The sequence below is a fragment of the Pipistrellus hanaki genome, assembly GCF_964339955.1.
Source record: "Pipistrellus hanaki genome assembly, chromosome: 9".
NCBI classification, from domain to species: Eukaryota; Metazoa; Chordata; class Mammalia; order Chiroptera; family Vespertilionidae; genus Pipistrellus; species Pipistrellus hanaki.
In genome coordinates, this window is record NC_140511.1 from 9150538 (window position 1) to 9173709 (window position 23172).

At 55.0% G+C, this 23172-nt stretch overlaps 2 protein-coding genes across 2 annotated transcripts in view; both read right to left on the reverse strand.

The window, feature by feature from the left end:
* The window catches only part of CEP164 (centrosomal protein 164), a 56778-nt gene extending 34696 nt beyond the window's left edge, over positions 1-22082 (reverse strand). Inside the window, exons 1-7 of the mRNA XM_084895557.1 lie at positions 21960-22082; positions 18451-18551; positions 14140-14251; positions 8894-9098; positions 2790-2945; positions 2269-2391; positions 1540-1617 (exon numbers count right to left, since the gene is read on the reverse strand). Coding sequence (XP_084751683.1) covers positions 1540-1617; positions 2269-2391; positions 2790-2945; positions 8894-9098; positions 14140-14251; positions 18451-18532 — 756 coding nt within the window. The 5' untranslated portion in view covers positions 18533-18551; positions 21960-22082. The remainder of the gene's footprint in view (positions 1-1539; positions 1618-2268; positions 2392-2789; positions 2946-8893; positions 9099-14139; positions 14252-18450; positions 18552-21959) is intronic.
* On the reverse strand, positions 2944-6354 carry LOC311628382 (uncharacterized protein). Its single transcript, XM_084895623.1, has 2 exons — positions 5455-6354; positions 2944-2993 (listed from the first exon to the last, which is right to left on the reverse strand). The coding sequence occupies exons 1-2, from the start codon at positions 6319-6321 to the stop codon at positions 2976-2978; spliced, it is 885 nt and encodes a 294-aa protein (XP_084751749.1). The 5' UTR covers positions 6322-6354; the 3' UTR covers positions 2944-2975.
* Positions 22083-23172: the final 1090 nt, after the last annotated feature.

The window sequence follows — 23172 nt, forward strand, 5'->3', positions numbered from 1 at the left end:
GCGGGCGGCCGAGGACTGAGACATGAGTCAGAGACAACTGGGCCGTGGTAAGGGAGTAGAAGGACATGATGTAAGAAAGCAAATTTAAATCTGTGGCCCGAGCGTTGTTGTTCACGGTCAGTTTGAAGACTTTAAAAGAATGTGGCATGCTAGACTTGGAAAGTTTAACTAAGCTTGCAATCAATAACTAAATGTTTGGGGAAATCTGAGTTGCTGACCTCATGATTTACTAGCTGTGTGAATACTTTGGGAATACTGAGAGAAATGCTAATTGTTAAAAATGAATGCACACCAAAATACATATAGTATTTTGTTCCTTTTCAAGTACAAAAGTGCATTGGAATTTTGGAATATTGCAACAATATGATAAGTTTGGGGTTTTGTTCGTTTGTTTTTATAAGGAACATCCTGGTGGCAGTGAAGGCCAGGCCAGGGAGAGAGATCAGAGCAATAGGGCAGGATTTGCAGAAACTATTCCCAACCATATTCTGCATTTCCCAGTCCTTGTGCTCAAGATGTCTGCTGGTCTAAAATATCCCCTACATCCTCCCCCTTCCAAACTTACCCACTTCTAAAGACCCATGCCAACTGTCCTCTCTTCCAGCAAGTTCTCCCGACCTCTAGACAAGCAATTTCTTCCCTCAGACTCCTGCAAGCCTGTGCCAGAGTTCACACACATGCCACCCTGCTCAGAGCTTCCCAGATCCTCATTTCCCCACCGACTGATCACTTACTAAACGCCAGCCCGACCCAGACCTCAGTAACACCTGTATCTCCACAGTGTGCGGACACTGGGTGAGTCACACCTGTGCACAGTGGCTTAAACAGACCAGCACCCCACCAGGGTGCGGAAGCTGGTGAGGTCACCCCAGTTTGAAACCTCTGATGGCCGCCAACGCCGGCCATTCAATCCAAACTTCGGAGCTGGCACAGGGTGCTCCGCAGTCCAGCCCAGCCCAGCCCACGGCGCAGTCTCAGTTCTCTCCCACATACGCCCTATATCCTCTCTTCCCCAAACGCACCCCCCGCCCCCCCCCCCTCCCGCCGCTGCCTGCGCAGTGCCCTGCACCTGGGCTCCCACCACTCACCCTGCTTGTAGCCCTGCTATTGTTCTTGACTCACCTGAGGGCGATTTCCCTGTGGCCTCTCCTGGTCCAGCCACATGGACAGGAGATGCCACACCCCCTCCCGGGCCTCACTGCGGTACTCCAGCCCTTTAGATCTCTCTTTTATGACACTTGTAAGCTTTTAGAGGGCAGGAATCACATCTATCAATACTTTAAGCATTTTATGACCTACACACCTAGCAAAGTACCTTGATTTGTAGGAACATGCAATAAATGGTGGTTATTTGGTAAATGAACAAATAGATGAATTCCTCTCCCCTCTTTGCTTCCCCAAGCCCCGGAAATCCTGTCTGGACAGGAGTGGGACACACGGCTCTCTTTCCTAACACACGTTCCACAGGGAGAGAGGCGAGAGCCGTGAGGAGGGACGCCCAGGCTAAGCGACATCTGACGCAGGGGCCTAGGACCTTACCTCAGACTCGAAGTTGCCCCCCAGCACCCCAATGTCCAGGTGCAGGTTCTTAAGAAGCTCACTTGCGCTGCGGACACTCTGAAACAAAAACGATTATGAGTGGTCGGCTGGAGGAAACTGGACAGCCCAAGTGAGGTCGGGCTCTCCGCGGGTTACGGGTTCTCAGTAGGACTAAGAGGTGTACAGACCAGGCCAGAAGGGAAGCTGTGGCCACAAAGTGATTTGTACTTATTTCCAAAGTCATTCAGAGGTTAGCCAAAGGGGAGGCAACCCAAGCATGCGTCCACAGATGAAGGGAGACACAAATGGGGTCTGTGTCCCTCAGGGAGGATTGTTCAGCCGTAAAGAGGAATGAAGTTCTAACACAGGTGGAGGAACCTTGGGAGAGTTATGCCACACAAAGCCATCCGTTAAAGGACAATGCTGTGTGACACACTTACTGGAAATGTACGGAATAGGCAAATTCAGAGACAGGAAGGAGATCCGAGGCACCAGGGGCCGGGGAGGGAAGAATGGGCACAGAGTGTCTACTTGGGATTATGGACGAGCTCTGGAAATGGACAGTGGTGACAACTGCACACCACTGTAGACATAATTAAGGCCACCTAATTGTATACTTAAAATTAGTTAAAATGATAACTTTCATGTTATATAAATTTTACCACAACAAAAACTTTTCAAAAAAACCAGCACCGAGGGTCCTCGGTCAGGAGGAGGAGGCCTCATTACCTGGTTATCACTCTCCGCCTCCTCCTCGCTGGTCTCCTCCCCTAAAGCCAGGAGGCCGAGCGCATTCTTGTCCTCACGGATGGAGCCCAAGAGACCTTGCATATGAGCAGAAGGCTTGAGACCCTGCAAAGGCTCCATATAGAAAAGAAAGTCAAGGGGCTCACAAGGAAGACCTTCAGATGACCCTCAGAATGCTCTCCCCACTCTTTCCATTCAGATTTCTCCCATGGTAGCCGGCCACATCCACAGAGCTGCCCCTGGTGACTGCGGTACACACTGATCCTCCCGTCCCGACTGCCACTGCCCCTGCCCCGGCCGCAGGCCTGCAGTGCCAGGGCGTGGGGCGTCCCGCTGAGCCCGCCTGCAGCAGCACACAGGTGCGACTCACCTCCCAACTCGATTATGAGCTTCGAGGACTCGGCCCCTGCCCTCTGTTTCTCATCTGTGGGCCGCACGATTCCAAGCATGGTACAAGGAGGCCCACAGTAACTCAATGCACCTACCGTACGAAAAGCACTTACCAGCGTGAGTTCTCCACGCTGACCGGACTCCACGGAACTCCCCACGCTCACACCGTGAGACGCGCGAAGAGAGGAGAGCGGGGCGTCCATGAGGCCTCGTAAGGGAGCCAGGCCCCCAAGGGGAGCGTGGACTGGGGCCAGTGAGGAGCCCAGGGCCTGGTCAACAGAAAACGTCTCGTTATAAACCTAAGAGACCATGTGACTCTGCGAGGTGGAGACAGAAACAAAAATGGAACATCTACATCCTGCCACTCAAATTTCAACCACCTCCGACCAGAGGCCGCTCATGAAACACAACCTCCAGAATCACCGCCCTGGCAGCCCGAGAAACTGCAGCGGTGCCCGACCCCAGCCCCCGCCGCTGCCTCGCAGCACACAGGCCCCTGCAGCTGGCGGCGGCTGCGGGCTGTGTCCTTCCAGCAGCCACAGGAAGGGCAGGGCGGGGAGAGAGCGGGAGCTCACCCACCAGGAGGAGCAGTCTGCAGACAGTGCACACTGACGAGGGGGAAGGCAGGGCCAGCACCTTGCTTACACACGCAGCGAGCAGGTGCTCGGAGACGGGCACCCCGAGAATGCTTCAGTCTGTGTGGGGCCCTGGGTGCGGTCTGACTGTGTGTAACAGGGGCATGTCTCCCTCACATGTTAACTACAGACAACAAACGTGAGCCACAGAAGAGGGCTCCGGTGCCCGCTGCTGCAGTGAGGAGGAAAGCGGCTGGCGGAGGCCGCAGAGGGCCTGCTCCTCCCTGCTCTCCAACGGCTCCGCGGAGCCTGAGACCTGGGCTGCCCCACACGCTTGGTCCTCAGTTTACCCCTCTGGGAGACAGAGGTGTGTGTCCCATCACTGCAGTCTGTGGAGCAGCTCAAACGAGACCGTGAAGGAAAGAGCGCCTGCAGGTGGTCCAGGGCGACCCACGCTACGGAGTCGCTGTTATGTAGGGACTCACGCACACCAGCCTGGCTTAGGAGCAGAGGAAGGGTAGCATTCTGGGAACACATTCACAAGGAGCTCTCTAAAATCACTTCACAAACCTCACTGTATAAAAAAACCAAAAAGTCCATTTCCCTCCGGTCCCACTGGGACGAAGAGAAAGGGAGCCGAGAGGGTGAGCATTAGAGCAGGCAGACGGCCCGCTCCTCGCCCACGGCCTCGCCGAGCGGCCTGACCCCGGCGGCTCTGCTCAGCGCCCCTCCTGCAGGGGAAGGCATCAGTGTCCACCTGAGAGGCAACAGGAGAGCCGCTGCGGCCCTGCAGATGCGCCACCTGGCCCCGTGTGGAGGGTCTCTGTCGGGGGGGAAGGAGTGAGGCTAGCACTGGCCAGCACTCCCCAAGCACTAGGCACCGAGCTAGTGCCTTCCACGCCACGTCTCCCTGACCTCCGGCCACTGCCTAAGGCCACCGTCCTCCCCACAGGAGCCAGAAGAGACGGACGAGATCAAGACCCAGGCCCGAGTCACAGAGCCGGGGGGGGGGGGAGGGGGGGGGCAGAGACGGCCTTGGAAGCCAGGGCTCTCCCTGAGCCGGCACGTTCCTCTGCCTCCTGACGGGGGCAGAAGGGGCCCAGGCAAGCTTCTCGGAGGAGAAATGGGAGTGAACCAAGCCTGCTCCCCCCACTCCCCCTCCTAACCCGCCCATGCAGCAGCAAGCACAACACTCCCACTGTGTTTACGGAAAATCACAGCCTCCTAGCGGGGCTAATTGCTAATGTGCTGGGGCTTGGGGGGGGGAGACAGGCATGCTGAGGGCTTTGCCCTCGGCCTTTACCAAACCAGTGGTTAGCAGGAAATTATCCATCCCCGGCTCCGAGCTGGTCATCGTCTAGAGATGGCCACTAACGCTGGCGATGGCTGCGGGTGTGCTGTCCCTCAGCGCGGATGCACCTGCTGCCATTGCGCTAACCAGAACCTTCGGACTAACTGCAGCCTGTGGGTGTCCACAGCGCACAGCGGTCACCGGGGCAGGCAGAGCCGTGCACGCCAGCCATCGGGAGCCTGAAGGACACCAGGGACGCCACCGCAGGGCAAGAGAACAGCCAGGGAGATTCAAATGGACCCACAGTCTCTGATGCAACTTGGCTTCTTCTAAGTGAAGGACAGGGTGTGGCTCCTTAAAGGGATAAAGGGCCAAATGACAGGGCAAGCCCCGCAGTGGTACATCCCAGCAGGGGAGGAAGTGAGGGCTCACACAGGGCCTGCACAGCTTGGTCGCTGGGAACCCTGGGAACCCAGGAGCAGAAGCGGCTCACTGGCTGGCAGAGCCTGGGCCTCCGCCGGTGACTGGGCCTCGAGCTCTGTGTGATTCTGAGGAGGGACTGACCCGGAGCTGGGGGCAGGGTCTATGAGGAGGCCCTCTCTCTACAATCGGATCCTGGGAGGTACCTACACCTGCAGGAGTGCTACCTGCTCACCTCAGAATGCATCACCGTCCCAGCATGGGAGGCGGTTGGAACTCCAGTGCCTCCCACCCTGTCCTGCAGGTGATGGGGTGGGAGAGACGGGAAACCCTGCCATCCCCCCGATGCCACCCTGAGCAGGGAAGGGCTCCATCGTTACCAAGGGAGGGCACACGCAGGCAAGCAGTCCTGCTGGCCCCACTGCCACGCCAACTCCACCTGCCCACTGTCGCCATGGCGCCGAGGCCTGGAGGCCATGCGGAGAAGCCTACCTGGTGGAGAAGCTGCATCTGGCCTGCCTCTACAGCGAGCCTTTCGTTGGCGCTCAGCTCACCTAGCGCCTGCCTGAGAGGGCTGCTGCTTGGCTGGAAACAGGCTTGCGGAGCGGCCTCCTGCCCTGCTGGGGCCAGGGCCCCCTCCTGAAGATGTTCCAGCTGCTCTGGTCCCCAAGCCAGAAGCCTGGAGTCTCTTTCCAGGGCTCTGATGGCCTCGTGCTCCCCCACACTAGACAGCCTGGAGGACTCGGCCGCCACGCAGCAGGCCACGCCGGCGAGCTCTCCGCACGGCCTCTCCTGCATGCTCTCCGGCAGCCCCAGGCCCTCCAGCCGCCGGGAGATCTTGGCCATCTGCAGGATGTGCTGGTAGAACCTCTGGTCCTCAGAGTAGTCTTCGCTCTCTGACTGCTCCTCGGCAGAGCTCTGCAGGTGGGGCAACTGGGGCACCAGGAAGGGGCCGGAGGGCAGCCCTCTGAGCCCGGGGCCTGACGGACCCCCGCCCCGCCCAGACCCCTGAGAGCTCTGCAGGTCCCACGGGAAGTTATTCACTTCGCCCATGACCTGCGAGCCGAGGGAAGAAGCCAGGCCGCTGCCGCTGCCGCTCTCTAAGTCAGGCTCGCACTCGCTGGGCCTCCCGTCTTCTTCGGGGGGCTGCGCACACACTGGGGCCTCCGCACACACGGCGGGCTGTCTGCTCTCGCTGGCAGGGGTGGCTCTCGGGGCTGCCTCCGATGCCGGGGTGTCAGGTGGCATCTGGAAGAGCCCCTGGCATGGGTCTTCCGCGGGGTCCCCAGGGTCGGTGGGCGCTGCTCCCTTGCAGCTCCCGGGGCCGTCCTCGTGGACAAGCCGGGAGACCTGTCCCATCCACAGTCCCGGGGGCTCTCTCCTCCTCCTGCCCCAGCCCACCCCCGCCCCCTCCCCAGAAACACTCTGCCGGCCCGCGGGGCCGCCCTCTACCAGGAGCATCTGGTCTGAAGAACAAGGGGACAGAGAGGGGTGCCCCTGGGGGGACGCGGAGGGCGCGGGGCTCTGGCCCTTGTCCCCCGCGGGGCCAGTGCTGTGTGGCACCCCTGTCAGCTGCGGGCCCTTGCTGGCTTCGGAGAGCCTGAGGTGCACAGAGGTCTGGCTCCTGCCGTCTAACACCTCCTGCCCGCCCTGGAGGGGCCCGCCGTCCTCGGGGCCCGGAGCGCCGAGCCTGGCCCTCATCTCCAGCTCTTCTATCTCGGGGTCTGAGAACCCCAGGTAGATCTTCTCAGTCAGCTTCTGGGGCTTCTCCAGAGCCTGCTGGTCCCCTAATTCTGTCCTGCCTGGGGCGGGGCCCCTGCCTAGGATTATCTCCACATCTGCAAACAGCTGGTGGGCGTGGGGGGCGTGGCCTCTGGAGAGCGGCTGCAGCTTGCTGGGCCGGGAGCCCAGGAGGGCCCAGGGGGTGTCGCCGAGCATGCATGGGCTCTTCCCTCTCTGAAAGGAGCCCTCACTGGTAGCCTGCATGTCCTGGTCTAGATCCAGATCAGCAAGCCTGGGAGCTGGGAGAGGGGACAGGCCACGGAGAGAGGAGGAGGAAGGCAGAAGTCCCTGCTCAGGCTGCGTGTCCTAGATGGATACAAACATGCAGAGAACACTGAGACAGAGCACTCAGACTCACACCTGCTACCTCAGCCCGGGCAAGCCCTTAGCAGAGACCCACCGTCCCGCCGAGTAAAATGAAAACCAAAGAGGGAGAGACGCTCAGAGCCTCCTGGGGCTTTGCTTTCTGGCCCCCGTCTCCTGTTCATGAAGAGGCGGCCAGACTAGGTCAATGGCTTACAAACCCTCAGGCTGGTGCCATGTGGCACCCTGGGGCACTACGAGGTACGTGCGATGAGGAAGGGGCGTCACCAAGACCCACAGCCCGGGTGCAACCGCAGGCACCTGCGTCTTCTCTACGCTGGGCTCCGGAGGAGCTGACCTGACATGCTCCACCACGAACCGAAGCCTGAAACCCGCCAGCCGCCCCGCCCTCAGGTACATCACGCACTCAGCCCACGCTGGTCATCGCTAGGAATCACCCCCTCCTCAGGCGCCGGCGTGAGCCAGGGAGAGAAGGGAACCGGGAGCACAGCCTCGGTCTCCTACCAAAGGCAGAGCTGGTGCTGCCAGGAAAGGGCCTGGCAGCCAGAGCGTGCTGGGGGGAAGACACCTAAAAGAGCCCTCACACCCTGCAGCACTCACACGAAACCCCACCGGGCCCAACTCTCAGGCATGAGCAGGCCTGGAAATGACAAAGGGCAAGTGCGTGAGCCACCACCCATGCCGGCCCCGGCCTGGGAGGGACGGCAGGGGACACCTTCCCGGGAGGAAGCACCAGGGCTGGTGGGAATGGAGCCGATAAACAAAGGGCAAGTCAATGGACCGGACACAGTTGATAGGACAGTGCTCTCCCGCCGACCCCTGCTTCCCGCCGCCTGCCGCCTGCCCACGCCTGAGTGAAGGGAAGGAGGCAGCTCCCCTTCCCTTTCATAGCCGCACCGCAACCACAGCCATACTGCAGCCACGGCCACACCGCAGCCACGGCCACACCGCAGCCACGGCCTCACAACAGCCACGGCCTCACAGCAGCCACGGCCACACAGCAGCCACGGCCGCACCGCAGCCACAGCCACAGCCATACTGCAGCCATGACTGCACCGCAGCCACAGCCACACAGCAGCCGCAGCCACACCGCAGCCACGGCCATAGCCATACCGCAGCCACGGCCACACAGCAGCCACAGCCATGGCGCTGGGAGTGCCCAGCCTCCTACAGTACAGCTCCAACTCGGCTTCTCTGCCTATAAATAAGGCGATGGCTCTACCTCCTAAAGGCAGACATACCGAAGGGACAAACAAACAAAAATAGAAAAAGCACCTTCAAATCTGAGCACCACAGCCGCTGGAGACCATGGTTATCTCCCTGCAGTCACATTTCAGTTACTCGTCCCTGGCAACACAGACAGCCCGGGAGAGAGAAAGCCTTTCTCAGGGACCTGGCAGGCTCCAGTGCTCTGACAGCCCAATTGTGGTCCATCTGACGTCCCGGATCCCACCACTGAGACACACGTGGGCTCAACCAGGCTCCCTGGCCTCTGCCAGCTGCTCCCTGTGCCCCTCTCCAGGGGGCAGCTGGCATCACTTCTCTCGGTAGTCCTGCAAACCACCCTCCTCAGCCGGGCACTCTCCCACCAACCCTAGTGTGTAATGTGTGCTTCCCAAGAGGAAAAGGAATTTCCCCTTTAAAAACAGTAACAACTTCAGAAGCTGAGAGAAACAGGCCAGAAGACTGGCACACTCCGGAGGATGCACCATCAAGAAATGACTACCAGCTATTGTTCTTCATCTCCCAGCTGCACACACCCAGCGGCTGCCAGTATCACCTCAGGTGGCAGCCTGGCCCTCTGAGCCCACGCCCACTGGCTCACCATGGCATTTCTGGGGGTCTCTTTGTTCTTCTTGTCTTTCTTTTCCTTTTTCTTCTTCTTGTCTTTCTTCTTCACGGCCCCAGAAGATGCCAGCTTCCCTCGCTCCTGGACCACCAAGTTCCGGTAGTGCTCGTCGCACGGATGGTCCCACGTGGACTGCCCGTTGGCGAAGTTAAAGTAGTAAATGTCGCCTGTGATGTCCTGGCTGGGGTGACAGAGGCCAGCAGTTAGTCCCTACTCAAGTCCACAGCTATTTGGGGGGAAAGTAGGGAAAAATAAGAAGGCAGAGGATGAGGAGTTAGGGGAAAGGGAAAGGAGAGAGCAGACAGAAGGAGAGAGGAAGTCAGGAAAAGATAACGCAAAATTGAAGGGCAGCACTTAGCTAAGAACGAAGGAGTTAACTCAGACAGGAACACAGGATGGGAACCTGGATGGAGATGTAGTCACTGGGCTCCTGGGAAACGTGTGGACTGGGTAGGAACAGACCTGGTTTGAGTCAGTTACGTACAAATGCTACGGTGTCCTGACGATAAAGCCTAGGATAGCCCCTGCTGAAAGCTGTTATAAATGGTCGGGGAAGAGAGATACAATGTGAAAGCTCTGGTCTTGTAAAAGCCGCCAAACACAGAAGAGGGGCAAGTCCAAGCTATGGAATCAGCAACAGAGGAAAATGATGCAGAAGGTAGTTTAAGAATTTGAATTACACCATGGACAAGCCCAAAATGCTGCAGCCATTTACCCTACCCACCGTTATCAATAACCCATTAGGACAAATAACAGAAAAAACAGCATTCACAAAGCAATATAAAAGACATAAAGTCCAGGGTACACCCCCAGGGCAAAGGCTTTAGAAAGCTTTCCTGAAGAGCCCGGAAAAGGAGGAAATGAGAGAGAGACTCCATGTTCCTGACTAAACAGACTCAAGTCTGTAAGCAAGTCAATCATCCTCTAACCCACGTGATCCCAGTGGAACCCCTCCCCGGCTCCTGGTGAAACGTGACAACTCAATCTCCATTCAAATAAGATAGAAAATACTCAGAAGTAAAGAGGGGAAATATCAGGGGTACTGAATATGAGGGTTAGGTGGAAAAAGAAGACATACAAATGGCCTCATAGAAAGATGCTCAACATCACTCAACATTAGAGAAATGTGAGTTAAAACAGCAATAAAATACCCCTCCACACCCATTAGCATAATCGCATCAAGAAAGCAGAAAATAAAAAAATAAAAAATAAAAAAAAAGAAAGCAGAAAATAACAAGTATTGATCAAGACATGGAGAAACTGAACCCTTGTGCTCTGTTCGTGAGAATGTAAATCAGCGCAGCCGCTGTGGAGAACAACATGGCAGGTCCTCAGAAACTGAAAATAGAGCTCTGCCAGCGTGCCTCAGTGGTTGAGCGTCAACCTATGAACCATGAAGTCACGGTTCAATTCCTAGTCAGGGCACATGCCTGGGTTTTGGACTCGATTCCCGGTGTGGAGTGTGTAAAAGGCAGCCAGTCGATGACTCTCTCATCATTGATGTTTCTCTCTCTTCCTCTCCCTTCATCTCTGAAATCAATATAAAAAAATTTTTTTAATTGAAAATAGAATTATCATATGACCCAACAATTCAACCTCTGGGTACATACCCCAAAGAATGGAATGCAGGATCCAGACAGACATTTGTATATAGGCCCTGGGAATGTGGGTTTTAATGCCGATGTGCACAGCAGCATTATCATCACAGCTGCAGGTGGACACAACGCAAATACCCACTGACAAATAAATGTAAACAAGAGGCTGTACATACACACGGAGAACAGCTGGCCCTTAACCAGTGACAGTTCCTTCCTTCCATCCACTTTTCTTCAACATCACTGCAGCCATTCATTTATTACACATGTGTACAAGGTGTTGTTATATTGATACTATTTCTCTTATAGATTTCATTAAAAAAATAAATAAATAAAATTAAAAAAACAAGAGGAAACCAAGATGGCGGCATAGGGTAGACACCTGAATACAGCCTACCACAACAAATTTGAATTTAGAACTGAAAAACAGGGGAAACATCGCCATGAAGCGCCGGACGGCTGGCTGAGAGGAGGCTCTACCATCCGGGAAGGAGAGAGAAGGCACGCTGAACCTCAGGAACTGTGAAGGTGCGGAGAACTGCGCGAGTGAAAAGGCGGTTGCCACACTTCGCTGCTGGCTTACTTGCAGAGTGCGAGAGGGCAGGCTGAGTTCGCTGCTGGCTTACTCCCTGCGCACGAAGAGGGCGGACAGCTAATGCACAGCTAGCTTTCTTGTTCGGGAGGAAAACAGAACCACCCTATTGCTCTGATAGAAGGCCCCAAACAGGGAGAGGCCAGACTGTCAGGCAGCGGGCAGAGATCTCTAGGAGGTATGTGAAGCCAGTGGCTATTACTGCGGGACTCAGGAACCAGACCCTCATAGGGAGGGGCTGAATAAAGCTTATCTGCACCACCCAAGACTCCGCCCCATCCAAGTGGACCACAGAAGCCCTTCCAGTGGCTAACTTTCTCGTTCGCAGTGAATGGGACTCTCCTAGGGAGTGACAGACAGGAATCTAAAGCTTGTCTGCGCCTATACCAAAGAGGTGTGCGTGCCTGCAACCAACTGTGCGGGATTCAACAAAGCTTGTCTGTGCCACCCCATTCAAGCAGAATACAGAATACAGAAACCCTCCTAGATGAGATACTTCAGATCCTCATAGCCAATTGGCATGGAGATCAATGCTGAAAGGGGTTCTATAGGAAGAGGAAGAAGATATAGATAAAAATTATGATCAACAAATACGTAACTATCAACAAGTGAAACTAAAAGACAAGAAAATTAAAAAAAAAAATCTAATGAACAATATTAACTGTTGAATATAATAGAATCAGAGATATGGAAGGGGAGTGGAATGACTATTCTCAGGGAAACAGGGAGACGGGGTTGTGGGAAGAGACTGAACAAAAACTGTGCACCTATGGATGAGGACAATGGGGGGTGCGGAAAGGGCAGAGGGTGGGGTGGGAACCTGGCAGAGGGGAGCAATGGAGGGGGGAAAAATGAGGAACATTTGTAATAATATGAACAATAAAGATTTATTTTTTAAAAAAAAAAAAAAAACATATCCAAAAGCAAAACACAGAAACGTACAAAGTTAAAAACAGAGAGAAATAGAAGATAGAAGCTAATAGAGAAGGCAAATGTGAATATCAGGATGGATATTGGAAACAAAACAGAAACCGTTATTCTACAAACACGACCCTTCAGCTCTGGGAACACAGTGTGCGGTGCTAAAGGACTAACTGCAGGAAAGATGTCAGAAAGCTGGAGAAGGCCGAAACCGGTTTGGCTCAGTGGATAGAGCGTCGGCCTGTGGACTGAAAGGTCCCGGGTTCAATTCCGGTAAAGGGCATGTATAATACCTTGGTTGCGGGCACATCCCCAGAAGGGGGTGTGCAAGAGGCAGCTGGTCGATGATTCTCTCTCATGGATGTTTCTAACTGTCTATCCCTCTCTCTTCCTCTCTTTAAAAATTCAATAAAATATTTTTTTTTTAAAGAAAAGAAAGCTGGAGAAGGTCCAAGGAAAGGCCTCTGAAAAGACCCAGAGGACAGGAGGCTGCAGGTGGGAAGCTAAAGGCTTCCGATTCTTCAGCGGAGATGAGCGAGGCTGCCACTGCGGTCATTCCCAAGTACAGCCAACACATTAAATGAACGGACGAGAACAGGAGGCCTTGGCTGGTGTGGCTCAGTGGAAAGAGTGTGGTCCTGCGGACTATAGGGACCTGCACTCAATTCTGATCAAGGGCACATGCCCGGGTTGTGGCTCAGTCCCCAGTACGGGGCTTGCAGGAGGCAACCAATCCATGATTCTCTCTCATCACTGATGTTTCTTTCTATCTCTCTCTTCCTCTCTGAAATCAATAAAAATGTATTAAAAAAAAAAAAAAAAAAAAAAACAGAATAATTAGACCTCACACAAGGCCAGCATCAGCGAGGACCCCTCAGCACTGGGGACGAGTGCCGGACAAGCATACGGCAAACCTGTTACCACAGGAAGCAGAAGTAGGGCGCTCAGTGGGGAGGCAGCCTGGGAGAGCCCTGTGCACGGCAAATGGCCTCAGGAGGGAGGCCAGTCTGTTCCACACCCTCCACCTGCTCCCGAGACACCCTGACTGAGTCTCTGCTCCTCACTATCCACAGAGCTGCACCCGAAAATATGAACGATGCCGTGAACATGAGTGTGCTCATGAAGAGATCACTCAAACGTGGGGACGGGCTGCCCAGGGAGCTGAAGCCCCTGCCGCCTGAGCCTCCGCAGACCTCGCAGCACCGGCACCCAAGGGGCATGCTACGGGGTCTCCACAGGTGTCTGCAAGGCACAGACACGGCTGAGTGTGCCCACACGATGCCGGGCTCACGGACCTGACAGGGCCACAGCTCAGAAACCGTTATTCTACAAACGGGACCATTAAGTCGGCCTTTGCCCCCGGCCCTCCGCCTCGGGCAGCCCAGGGAGGAGTGGCCATCGCTGTGCCCGGCCTCAGGCAGCCCAGGGAGGAGTGGCCATCACTGTGCCCGGCCTCAGGCAGCCCAGGGAGGAGTGCCCATCGCTGTGCCCGGCCTCAGGCAGCCCAGGGAGGAGTGGCCATCACTGTGCCCGGCCTCAGGCAGCCCAGGGAGGAGTGGCCATCGCTGTGCCCCAGCCCCCGGCCTCAGGCAGCCCAGGGAGCAGTGCCCATGGCTGTGCCCGGCCTCAGGCAGCCCAGGGAGGAGTGCCCATCGCTGTGCCCCAGCCCCCGGCCTCAGGCAGCCCAGGGAGCAGTGCCCATCGCTGTGCCCGGCCTCAGGCAGCCCAGGGAGCAGTGCCCACCGCTGTGCCCGGCCTCAGGCAGCCCAGGGAGCAGTGCCCATCGCTGTGCCCGGCCTCAGGCAACCCAGGGAGGAGTGGCCATCGCTGTGCCCGGCCTCAGGCAGCCCAGGGAGCAGTGCCCACCGCTGTGCCCGGCCTCAGGCAGCCCAGGGAGGAGAGCCCATCGCTGTGCCCGGCCTCAGGCAGCCCAGGGAGGAGTGGCCATCACTGTCCCCCGGCCCCCGGCCTCAGGCAGCCCAGGGAGCAGTGCCCACCGCTGTGCCCAGCTCCGGGCCGGACAGGCTATGGAAGGTGGCTGGCCAGCGCGGCCCTCCAATGCCAGGCTCCTCCACCTCTGGTGGGCACGTCTGGGCCACAGCGTGCTGACTTACCATGGCTTCCACTCCGCAGGCAGCGGGGCCACGATGCCCTCCCGGGCCAGCCACATCAGCTCCGGCTCCTTGCTGGGATCAATACCTATCTCTTTGGCAAATTCAAGGATTTCTGCAAGGAGAAGCAGGAGGGTAGAAAAGTAAGAGAAGTGGAGAGGAGGATGAAAAGAAACACAAGTCACAATCAACCAGTGAAATGATAAGAAATATGTATGCTGGTCTCTGCCCATTCCTGAAACAGCTCCTAATGCCCTTCAATCTCCCGAGTCCTGGGAGCTCTTCTGCCCAATGAGGAGACCTGGCCGGGCTCCTGGGCGCCCGGGATGGGCCTGGTCACCAGAGAACAAGCCATGATTGGAAGGCTGGAGCTCTGAGGCTCACCCCCCATTCTCCAGAGGGAAGAGGGCTGGACGTGAGTTCATGGATCACGTCTACATGATGAAAATCCCGCCAGAGCTCCCAGGAACCGCCCAGGTGCCGGGAAGACGGCACTCCCCAACTCCGCGGGACAGCACAATCCCAGGGCATCAGTGCTTGAGCTGAGACCAGCCCTGGCCAGAGAGGCATCACAGAATGCTCATCCTGCTGGAGGGTGACAAACCTGGGCATTAGGAAACAAAAGAACTTTCTCAAAGGCCCAGCGGGCATGCGGCGGCCAGGGCCACCTCAGTCACTGATGTCGCAGCGGCTCTGAGTGCCGCCTGGGCAGTCACCATGGGCGTGGGTATGAGTGAGAGGGAATCAGCCTCTGCCCGCAGGAGCCTGCATCCAGCAGACGCAGCGCCAGGAAGGAGAGCCGATGAAGATGCACAGAGAGAAGCTGCTGATAAACATCAGGAAGAAAGCAGATGCGGCCTGAGATGGACAACATCAGGGGAGGAGCACCTTTTAGAAAGGGCCAAGCAAGCCCGGCCAGCGTGGCTCCGTGGACTGGGCGTGTCCGTGCCCCAGCCTGGGTTGGTTGTGGGCTCGATCTCCAACAGGGGATGTGCAGGAGGCAGCCGATCAATGTTTCTCTATCATCAATGTTTCTACCTTCTCTCCCTCTCCCTCTCTCTGTAAGAAATCAACAAAAACGTACTTCTTAATATACCATTATTTATTTCAGAGATAAAGGGAGAGGGAAAGAGCTAGAAACATCAATAATGAGAGAGAATCATTGATTGGCTGCCTCCTGCATGTCCCCCACTGGGGATCAACCCTACGACGTGGGCATGTGCCCTTGACCAGAATCCAACCTGGGACCCTTCAGTCCGCAGGCTGACGCTCTCTCCACCGAGCCAAACCAGCTAGGGCAATAACAACATAGTTTTTAAAAAGGGCCAAAGTGAATGATTAATAAACAGCCTAAAAAAACAGAGAGTCAGGAAGGCTTCTCGGAAGGATGCCACAGGGGACCTGAGGGAGGAAGGCACTCAGGCAGGAGAGCAGCTCAAAGGGCCGTGGCAACAAGCAGCTCGGCCCCGGGGGACGGTCAGACGGGCCAGGTGACCGGCAGGTGAGCAAGCAGACGGCGGCCCAGGCGCGCCCGGCCAGGGGAGGGCCCGTCCTGCAGAGCCTGCCCACCCGCTGCGGGTGTGAGGCTGAGCACAACGGAGATTCCAACCCTCAGAGCCCTCAGATGACCCGCCTCACATTTACCGAGAGCACTCCTGTGCTCAGCAGAGCAGGCGGAAAGGGCGAGGATGTAGCAGAGAGGCTAACTGGGGAGCACTGAGCGCCCAGGGAGAGGAATGGGGGTTGGGCTTAGGACTCGGGGGCTCAGACTGAGCAGAGAGAGTGCTTAGTAAGAACCTGAGGAAAACACCGGACTCGTTTGACGGGGCTTGAGCAGCGCTAACAGGCGGCCAGAGAGGCAGAGGGGTGCAGGCCAGCAAGGGGTTACAGTCGGTATCACCAGCCAGTGCGGCTCAGAAGTTAAGCGTCAACCTATGAACTGGGAGGTCAGGGCTGGATTATGGAAAAATAGTAACAATAATGTCGAGGCCAGGTGAAGCAGCAGGGGGGACCACTTTGTAAAGTACAAGATTTTCTAACCACTTGGCTGTACACCTGAAACTAATAGAGAATAATACTGAATGTAAACTGAAATTGAAATTTTTTTAATTTAAAGATTAGATATTTAAGAAACAAAATGAGCAAGGGATGTACAAAACCTGTATGAAAATAAAGTTAAATCACTCTGAGAAAGAGAAAAAGACACCAACGGGAAGAAAGACAGCTTCCTTCTGGGGCAGGAAGACAGCTTCAGAGACCTCTCTCTTCCCAGGGCCATTCATAAAGTGGACACAGTTTTTACTCAGATGCCAAGTCCCCCCATCCAGGCGCTGCCCAGAACTGACGATCACGGGGAGATAAAATAAGGAAGAGAGGGCCTTCCGCCTGCTGGACAGAGGACTCAGTGTGAGCCTCGGGGATCGGGCACACGTTCCCGCGATGGGCAGACCGTCCCGTGGAAGAGGAGGGAGGGGTCCGGAGGCAAACGGCAGCCCCCAGGGGTGGGACCGGCGATGGTGCCGGCACAAACCCAGAAGGAAACCAGCATTCATCCTTGCGGTAGGAAGGCTTTTCTAACTGTGACACAAAGTTCAGAGGCCACGTGAGAATGGACGGACACATTTAACATGAAAATTAAAAATTTCTACACGGCAACAAACAGAAATCTCCTGCTCTACGCAAAGCCCAGGGGTTAATGAGGGTGAATAAGTTCTTTCCTGCCCCCAACAGGCCTTCAAACCATCTGAATTACAAGCAAAATGTGTGTGTCCAGGTCCATAATTCATGACAATTTCAAAAGAATCTTCACCCCCCAAAACGGCACACTGCTTCGAAGCACAGGCCTTAAAAAGACTTGGTGCTGCCGGCTTCTGCAGCACACGGACTAACACGGGAGTGTACAGCACAGGTCAGCATGCCCTGCACCGGGATGGCACCCAAATTCATGAAGCGTTCCGTTTTTTTATATATAAAAATTTCAAAAAACAGAAGATTACTGGGCATGAGTTCCAGCTGTACTGCTGGGAGAACTGTGTGACTGCAGAGAAGTCACTTCGCCTTTCTGTGCCTTGGCTTCCTCCTCTGTGAAACCGGGACAATAAAGCACCTGACTCAGGACTTCCTGTGAGGAGGTACAGAGAGTTCTGACTACAGAGAATGCGTAGGATTTTGTTTTTATGGTTATTGATAATGTTATGTTGTTGTTTAAAGAAAAAACACTGCTTTAGTTTGTTCTTAAGAAATTGAGTTTCCCCTGGCCTCAGCACACACTGCATTTCATAATATCCCGTATTATTTTCTTTTTTTTTAATATATTTTATTAATTTTTTAAGAGAAGAAGGGCAAGGGATAGAGAGTTAGAAACATAGATGAGAGAGAAACATCGATCAGCTGCCTCCTGCACACCCCTCAATGGGGATGTGCCTGCAACCAAGGTATATGCCCTTGACCAGAATCGAACCTGGGACCCTTCAGTCCACAGGCCGACACTCTACCCACTGAGCCAAATGGGTCAGGGCCCGTACTATTTTCATTTAAATCAATCCCTGGTCTAATCCAAGGCCAGCACTTTTTCTAGAAAGGGTCAGACAGTGAATATGTTAGGCTGTGGGTCATATGCTTTCTGTCATAACTTCTCAGCAATGCCCTTGCAGCATGAAAGCAGCCACAGATTATAAATGGACAAGCATGTCTGTTTTGTATATAAAACTTTATTTATAAAAACAAGCAACAGGCCCAGCCAGCATGGCTCAGTGGTTGAGCATTGACTTACGAACCAGGAGGTCATGGTTCAGTTCCTGGTCAGGGCATGATCCCCCGACAGGGGAGTGCAGGAAGCAGCTGGTCAATAATTCTCTCTCATCATTGGTATTTCTTTTTTTTTTTTCTTTTTTTAAGGAGATGATTTTTTTTGTGTTTTTTGTGTTTGTTTGTTTGTTTGTTTTTATTGATTTCAGAGAGGAAAGGAGAGGGAGAGAGAGATAGAAACATCAATGATAAGAGAGAATCATTGATTGGCTGCCTCCTGCACGCCCCACATTGGAAATTGAGCTCACAAAGCAGGCATGCGCCCTGACCGGGAATCGAACTTTGAGTTCATAGGTCAACGCTCAACACTGAACCATGCCAGTCAGGCTCATCATTGATATTTCTCTCTCTCTCCCTCTCCCTTCCTCTCTAAAATCAATAAAAATATATTTTTTTAAAAAACAAGCAACAGACCAGATTATGCCCATGGACTATAGTTTGCCAACTGAGCAGCCCTGTGCATAGACCATCTTGGCCTCGGAAGAATGACCACACCAGGCCTCTTACCTTGGTCACTGGGGATGTAGGTCTCATCATAGTCTTCCTCCAGGACCAGCTGGTCTCCTATGCGGATGGGTCTCCCAGCCATTGCTGTCTGGGCTCCGGGCCTACGCAGAGAGAGAGCGGGTGCCGGCTTAGAGGAGACCAAGTCAGCTGCATCAACCAGACCTTTCAAGCCACCCTCGCTGGGAACATGCCAGATGCCGAGGGAACCGGGCCTCCCGGCTCTGTGCCGGAAAGTCATGCTGACCCCTCGGTGACCACAGGAGATCTGAGAACCAGACTCAAGAGGCTGGCTTCCTACCCCTCAAATGAAGAAAGAACGAACAGCACAGGAGCCCAGCTGGAAAGCCCTAGTGACCAAAACAATCAACAGCACACAACGCACACAGCCCCCCATGGCACCCCCGCCAGGTACCAACAGCCCCCATGGCACCCGTCTCAACAGGGCCGTTTACACCCGACAGCGCCCTCGGGAGCTCCCCCTCCAGGGAAGGCAGTGCACTCAACCTCAACAGCCATGCAGCGGAAGGAAGCACACCCGCTCGAGCACTGGAGAGGAGGAGGGGGGGCCAGGGTCTGAGCGGGGAGAGCCACGCCAGGCGCAGGAGCACCGCGCAGACCGCCTCCGGAGCTGGGCACCAGTGCGTGGCGGGGGCAGAGGTGGGAAGCTGGGCAGACCGTGTCTAAGAGCCCTGACCCTGCCCCGTAGCAGAGGGGGCGGGTCCCTGTGGGCTTCAGTGACAGGAAATGACACGGTGGCCTCTCTTTAGGATGAGAGCCTGGCAGGGGTGGCAGGGCTGGATCAGAGAAGGAGACTGGGCCCCAGACCCACGGAGGAGGCTGCCATCCTGGTGAGAGGCGAAGAGGCCTAAGCCAGGGCAGGAGCAGCGGGAACGGAGGGGAGGAACAGATGCGAGGGACGCGTTGATGTCAGCAGGACGAGGACGAGAGAGGAAAGAGGGGAGAGGAGTCCACCTGGAATCCAAGGTTTCTAGCTTTGGGGGCGTGGCGGTGCCAAATGCTCCAACTGCCACGCTGGTGCCATTCTGGACCTGCTCCTTTCCCGTCCCCGTAACCACCCGGGACCCGAAGGCCTATCCACCCTCCCAGACGGCAGCACCCACACTGACACCTGGTAACAGAGATAAGCCGCCTGTAGAGTAGCTGCCGCCCCTCCTGGCTGTGCCCCCTGAGGAGGCGCCAGCCCCCCTGCCACCACAGCGGTCTGCGGAGCAGGGCCTGGCCTCTCGGCGCTGCCACTGACCAGAGGAGCAGGCAGGAAACGTGTCCGCACAGGCGGGAGCAGCCGGCACGGGAGCCCGGGAAACGGCCAGGCCTGGTCCTTCTGAATCTGCTCCGGACTCCGGGAGAGGGACCCTGACCCCTGCATGGGATCCACAAGGGGCCCTTACCGAGGCCCCTCTGCAGCCTGACCGCTGAGGGGTGGGCAAACGGGGTCTGGCCTCAGGCCGCGCAGGCGCAGGCTCTGCCACCTCTCGCTCCCAGGGCACCACGGGCAGCACGGCAGGAGGCGGGCTAATGCACAGCACCTCTCCCTCCGCGGCCCGGGCCCCGCGCAAACCTGGCCTCCGCCACAGGAGCCCCAGGACAACTCGGACCCAGCGCTGCCGACTCCACACACACACACACACACACAGACACACACACACACACACACAGACACACACACACACACACACACACACGCGCGCGCGCGCACACACACACAGACACACGCACACACACGCACACGCACGCACACACACACAGACACACACACAGACAGACACACACACACGCGCACACACGCGCGCACACACACACACACAGGCACACACGCATGCACACGCATGCACACACAGACACACACGCACACGCACACACATACACGCACACACACACACACACACACACACACACACACACACACACGGACCCTGCAGAGGCAGAGCCAGAAAGACCGAGAGCAGTGCACAGGGCCACTGCCCCGGGCTTAGGGAGCCCAGTCCTCGGAGCTGCGAGGAGAGGAGAAGGGAAGATGGCTGGGGAGGGCGGGACCAAGGGCGGCCTGAACAGCAGGCTGAGAGTCAGTCACTCCCCCAGGCGGTGACTATACAGGCCGGTGTCAGCTGCTCAGAGAAACTCTGCATCTGAGAAATGTTACCCACCCTGCACACATCCCATCTCTAGAAAGCACGGGCAGGCAAAGTCTCTGTCCTCGCAGCAAAGTGCCTAATTAGCCATATACACCGTTATCCACGTTCAACTATTTAAAAGTCAGAAAGGCCCTGGAAATCTGAATTCATGGATCACTTCACTGTCAAACAAAGCTGCCAGAAAATTGTTTTTAAAGTGTGGATTATTTTGCCAAAACCAGTTTGGCTCAGTGGATAGAGCGTCGGCCTGTGGACAGAAGGGTCCCAGGTTCGATTACGGTCAAGGGCATGTACCTTGGTTGCGGGCACATCCCCAGTAGGGGGAGTGCAGGAGGCAGCTGATCGATGTTTCTCTCTCATCGATGTTTCTAACTGTCTATCCCTTTCCTTCCTCTCTGTACAAAATCAATAAAATATATATATATATATATATATATATATATATATATATATATGTATGTATGTATATATATATATTTTTTTTATTTTATTTTTTTTTTTTTAAATAAAGTGTGGGTTATTTTCTACTGTCTTTCCTCACCTTGCCCAGGTCCAGAGAAGAGTGGGCAGGGCCTGGGCCAAAAGAGCAGGAACTATTGGACTGAGGAAGGTGGTGGGAAGAGAAACCATGTCTATTTAATGGCTGCCAGAGGTCATTTATTCATTCGGGCACCATGCAGGGAGCTGCGTTTACTCGTGGCTGTGATAAAAGCCGTTCAACGGCTACTCCCCTGGGCTATGACCTCAAGGAGGGTGACAAACATCCCAAAGTCACAGAAATGTACAATTATAAGCGAGGTGAGAGCTTTGGAGGAAATGAGCCTGACTTAGAGCCTACGCTGAGGACAGGTACGTATTCACTGGACAGAGAGTGGAAAAGGAGTTCCCACAGAACCAGCAGCACGTGCAAAGGCCCTGCAGCAGGAAATCACACCAAGCAAGCAGCAGCATGGCTGCAGACGCTGCTGGAGACATGGGCGGAAGCCAGGCCATGCCGAGAAGCGGGCCTTTAAAATGAGAAAGCCAGAAAACGTATGTATTTTTAGATATGCCTTCTGAAAAAATCATTCTGGCAGCCACTGGGAATGCAGACTGGAATGGGTCCAGATTAAAAGGGAGAAGATCCAAGTGGCTGCAGAGAGATTAACAAGAAACCGTGAGCTAGTGTAGGTGAGAGGTCACGATAACCTGGACTACAGGGGTAGCAGGGAAGATGAGATGTCTAAGACAGCAGCCAAGGTCTGTTTCTCCAAGTACAAGGCACGGTCCTAACACTCCCTTCCAAGCCTGAGAATGCCAATCGTAGTAGCCACATGACCTCAGAACCGTCAGTGATGTCCTCTACGTAGCACTTACCAACAGGCCAGATGAATGTGATGAGTTCTCCTGGCCTCCGGGCTGGACACCGTCAATGAGCCATAACAATTGTAGGGGAGGGGTCATCCAGTTGCACTCATCCATCTCCTGCCAATCCTAGAATCTAGAAAGAAAAAAAAAAGTGGCTCATATACCTCCTCCAGGCAGCCCTCCCTGACTAACCTCAACCACTCCCATGAACGCATAACCTCCTCAGCAGGAAGGACAGTTTTCCAGTGTTCACAGGCATATTACTCCTGATATTACTTTTTTCATGGGAATATGTTCCTCTCCCTGTTAACCACAAACGTATGAGAGACAGGCCTCCTCCTTCCTCTGCATTTTCTGACCAAGCCCAAAATACGGTATATAAACTGTAGAAGCTCTGTCTGCTGTAAACCACTAACATAGAACCAAGGAATCTCAGAGTTGGAAAACCTATAAGACCTTTGGTCTAACTATCCCTCCCATGCCAAAATCGTCCTCTCTATTCTGTGACAGACAGCTAGTGGTCCAAGGACCAGCTTCGGGGCCAGAAACACCTGAATTCAAATCCCAGCTCTCTCCAGCTGTATGGCAATAAGCAAATTAGGCCAGGCCCTTCACCCCATGTGAATAATGGACACACTCATGATAATCTACATCAAAAGGTTGTTTGAGGATGAAATGAGATACTTCTTATAAAATACCTAGCTCAGTCCCTGGAACACAGTACCTGAGCAGTTTTACTGATGTTATCGCCAATTCCATCGTTAGAGAAGTATAGATGAACCATGCACCAGTGGAGTCCCTCGGCCTGGCTTGCGCCCTCTTGCAATCCGGGACCCCTCAGGGATGTCAGACTGCCAGTTTCTGCCCAATCCCTGCAAGCCAGGCTGAGGGACCCCACTGGTGTACAATCGGGGTCAGAGAGGGACCGGGTGAGGGCTCCAGGGTGAATCCGGCCCATCTTGTCCAGTCCTGATTGACTGGACCCCAGCAGCAAGCTCACCTACTGGTTGGAGCATCTGCTCAGCTTAGTTGGGAAGATAAACATGTACAGACATATATATATCTCTAAGCAACCATTACGACTGGTTAACCGAAAAACTGGTTGCCCAGACGCTATGATGAGCATTAACCATCAGGGGGCAAATGCTCAATGCAGGAGCTGCCCCCTAGTGGTCGGTGCACTCCCACAGCCGGCCAACCTCATGCGGCCGCTTCCCCCAGC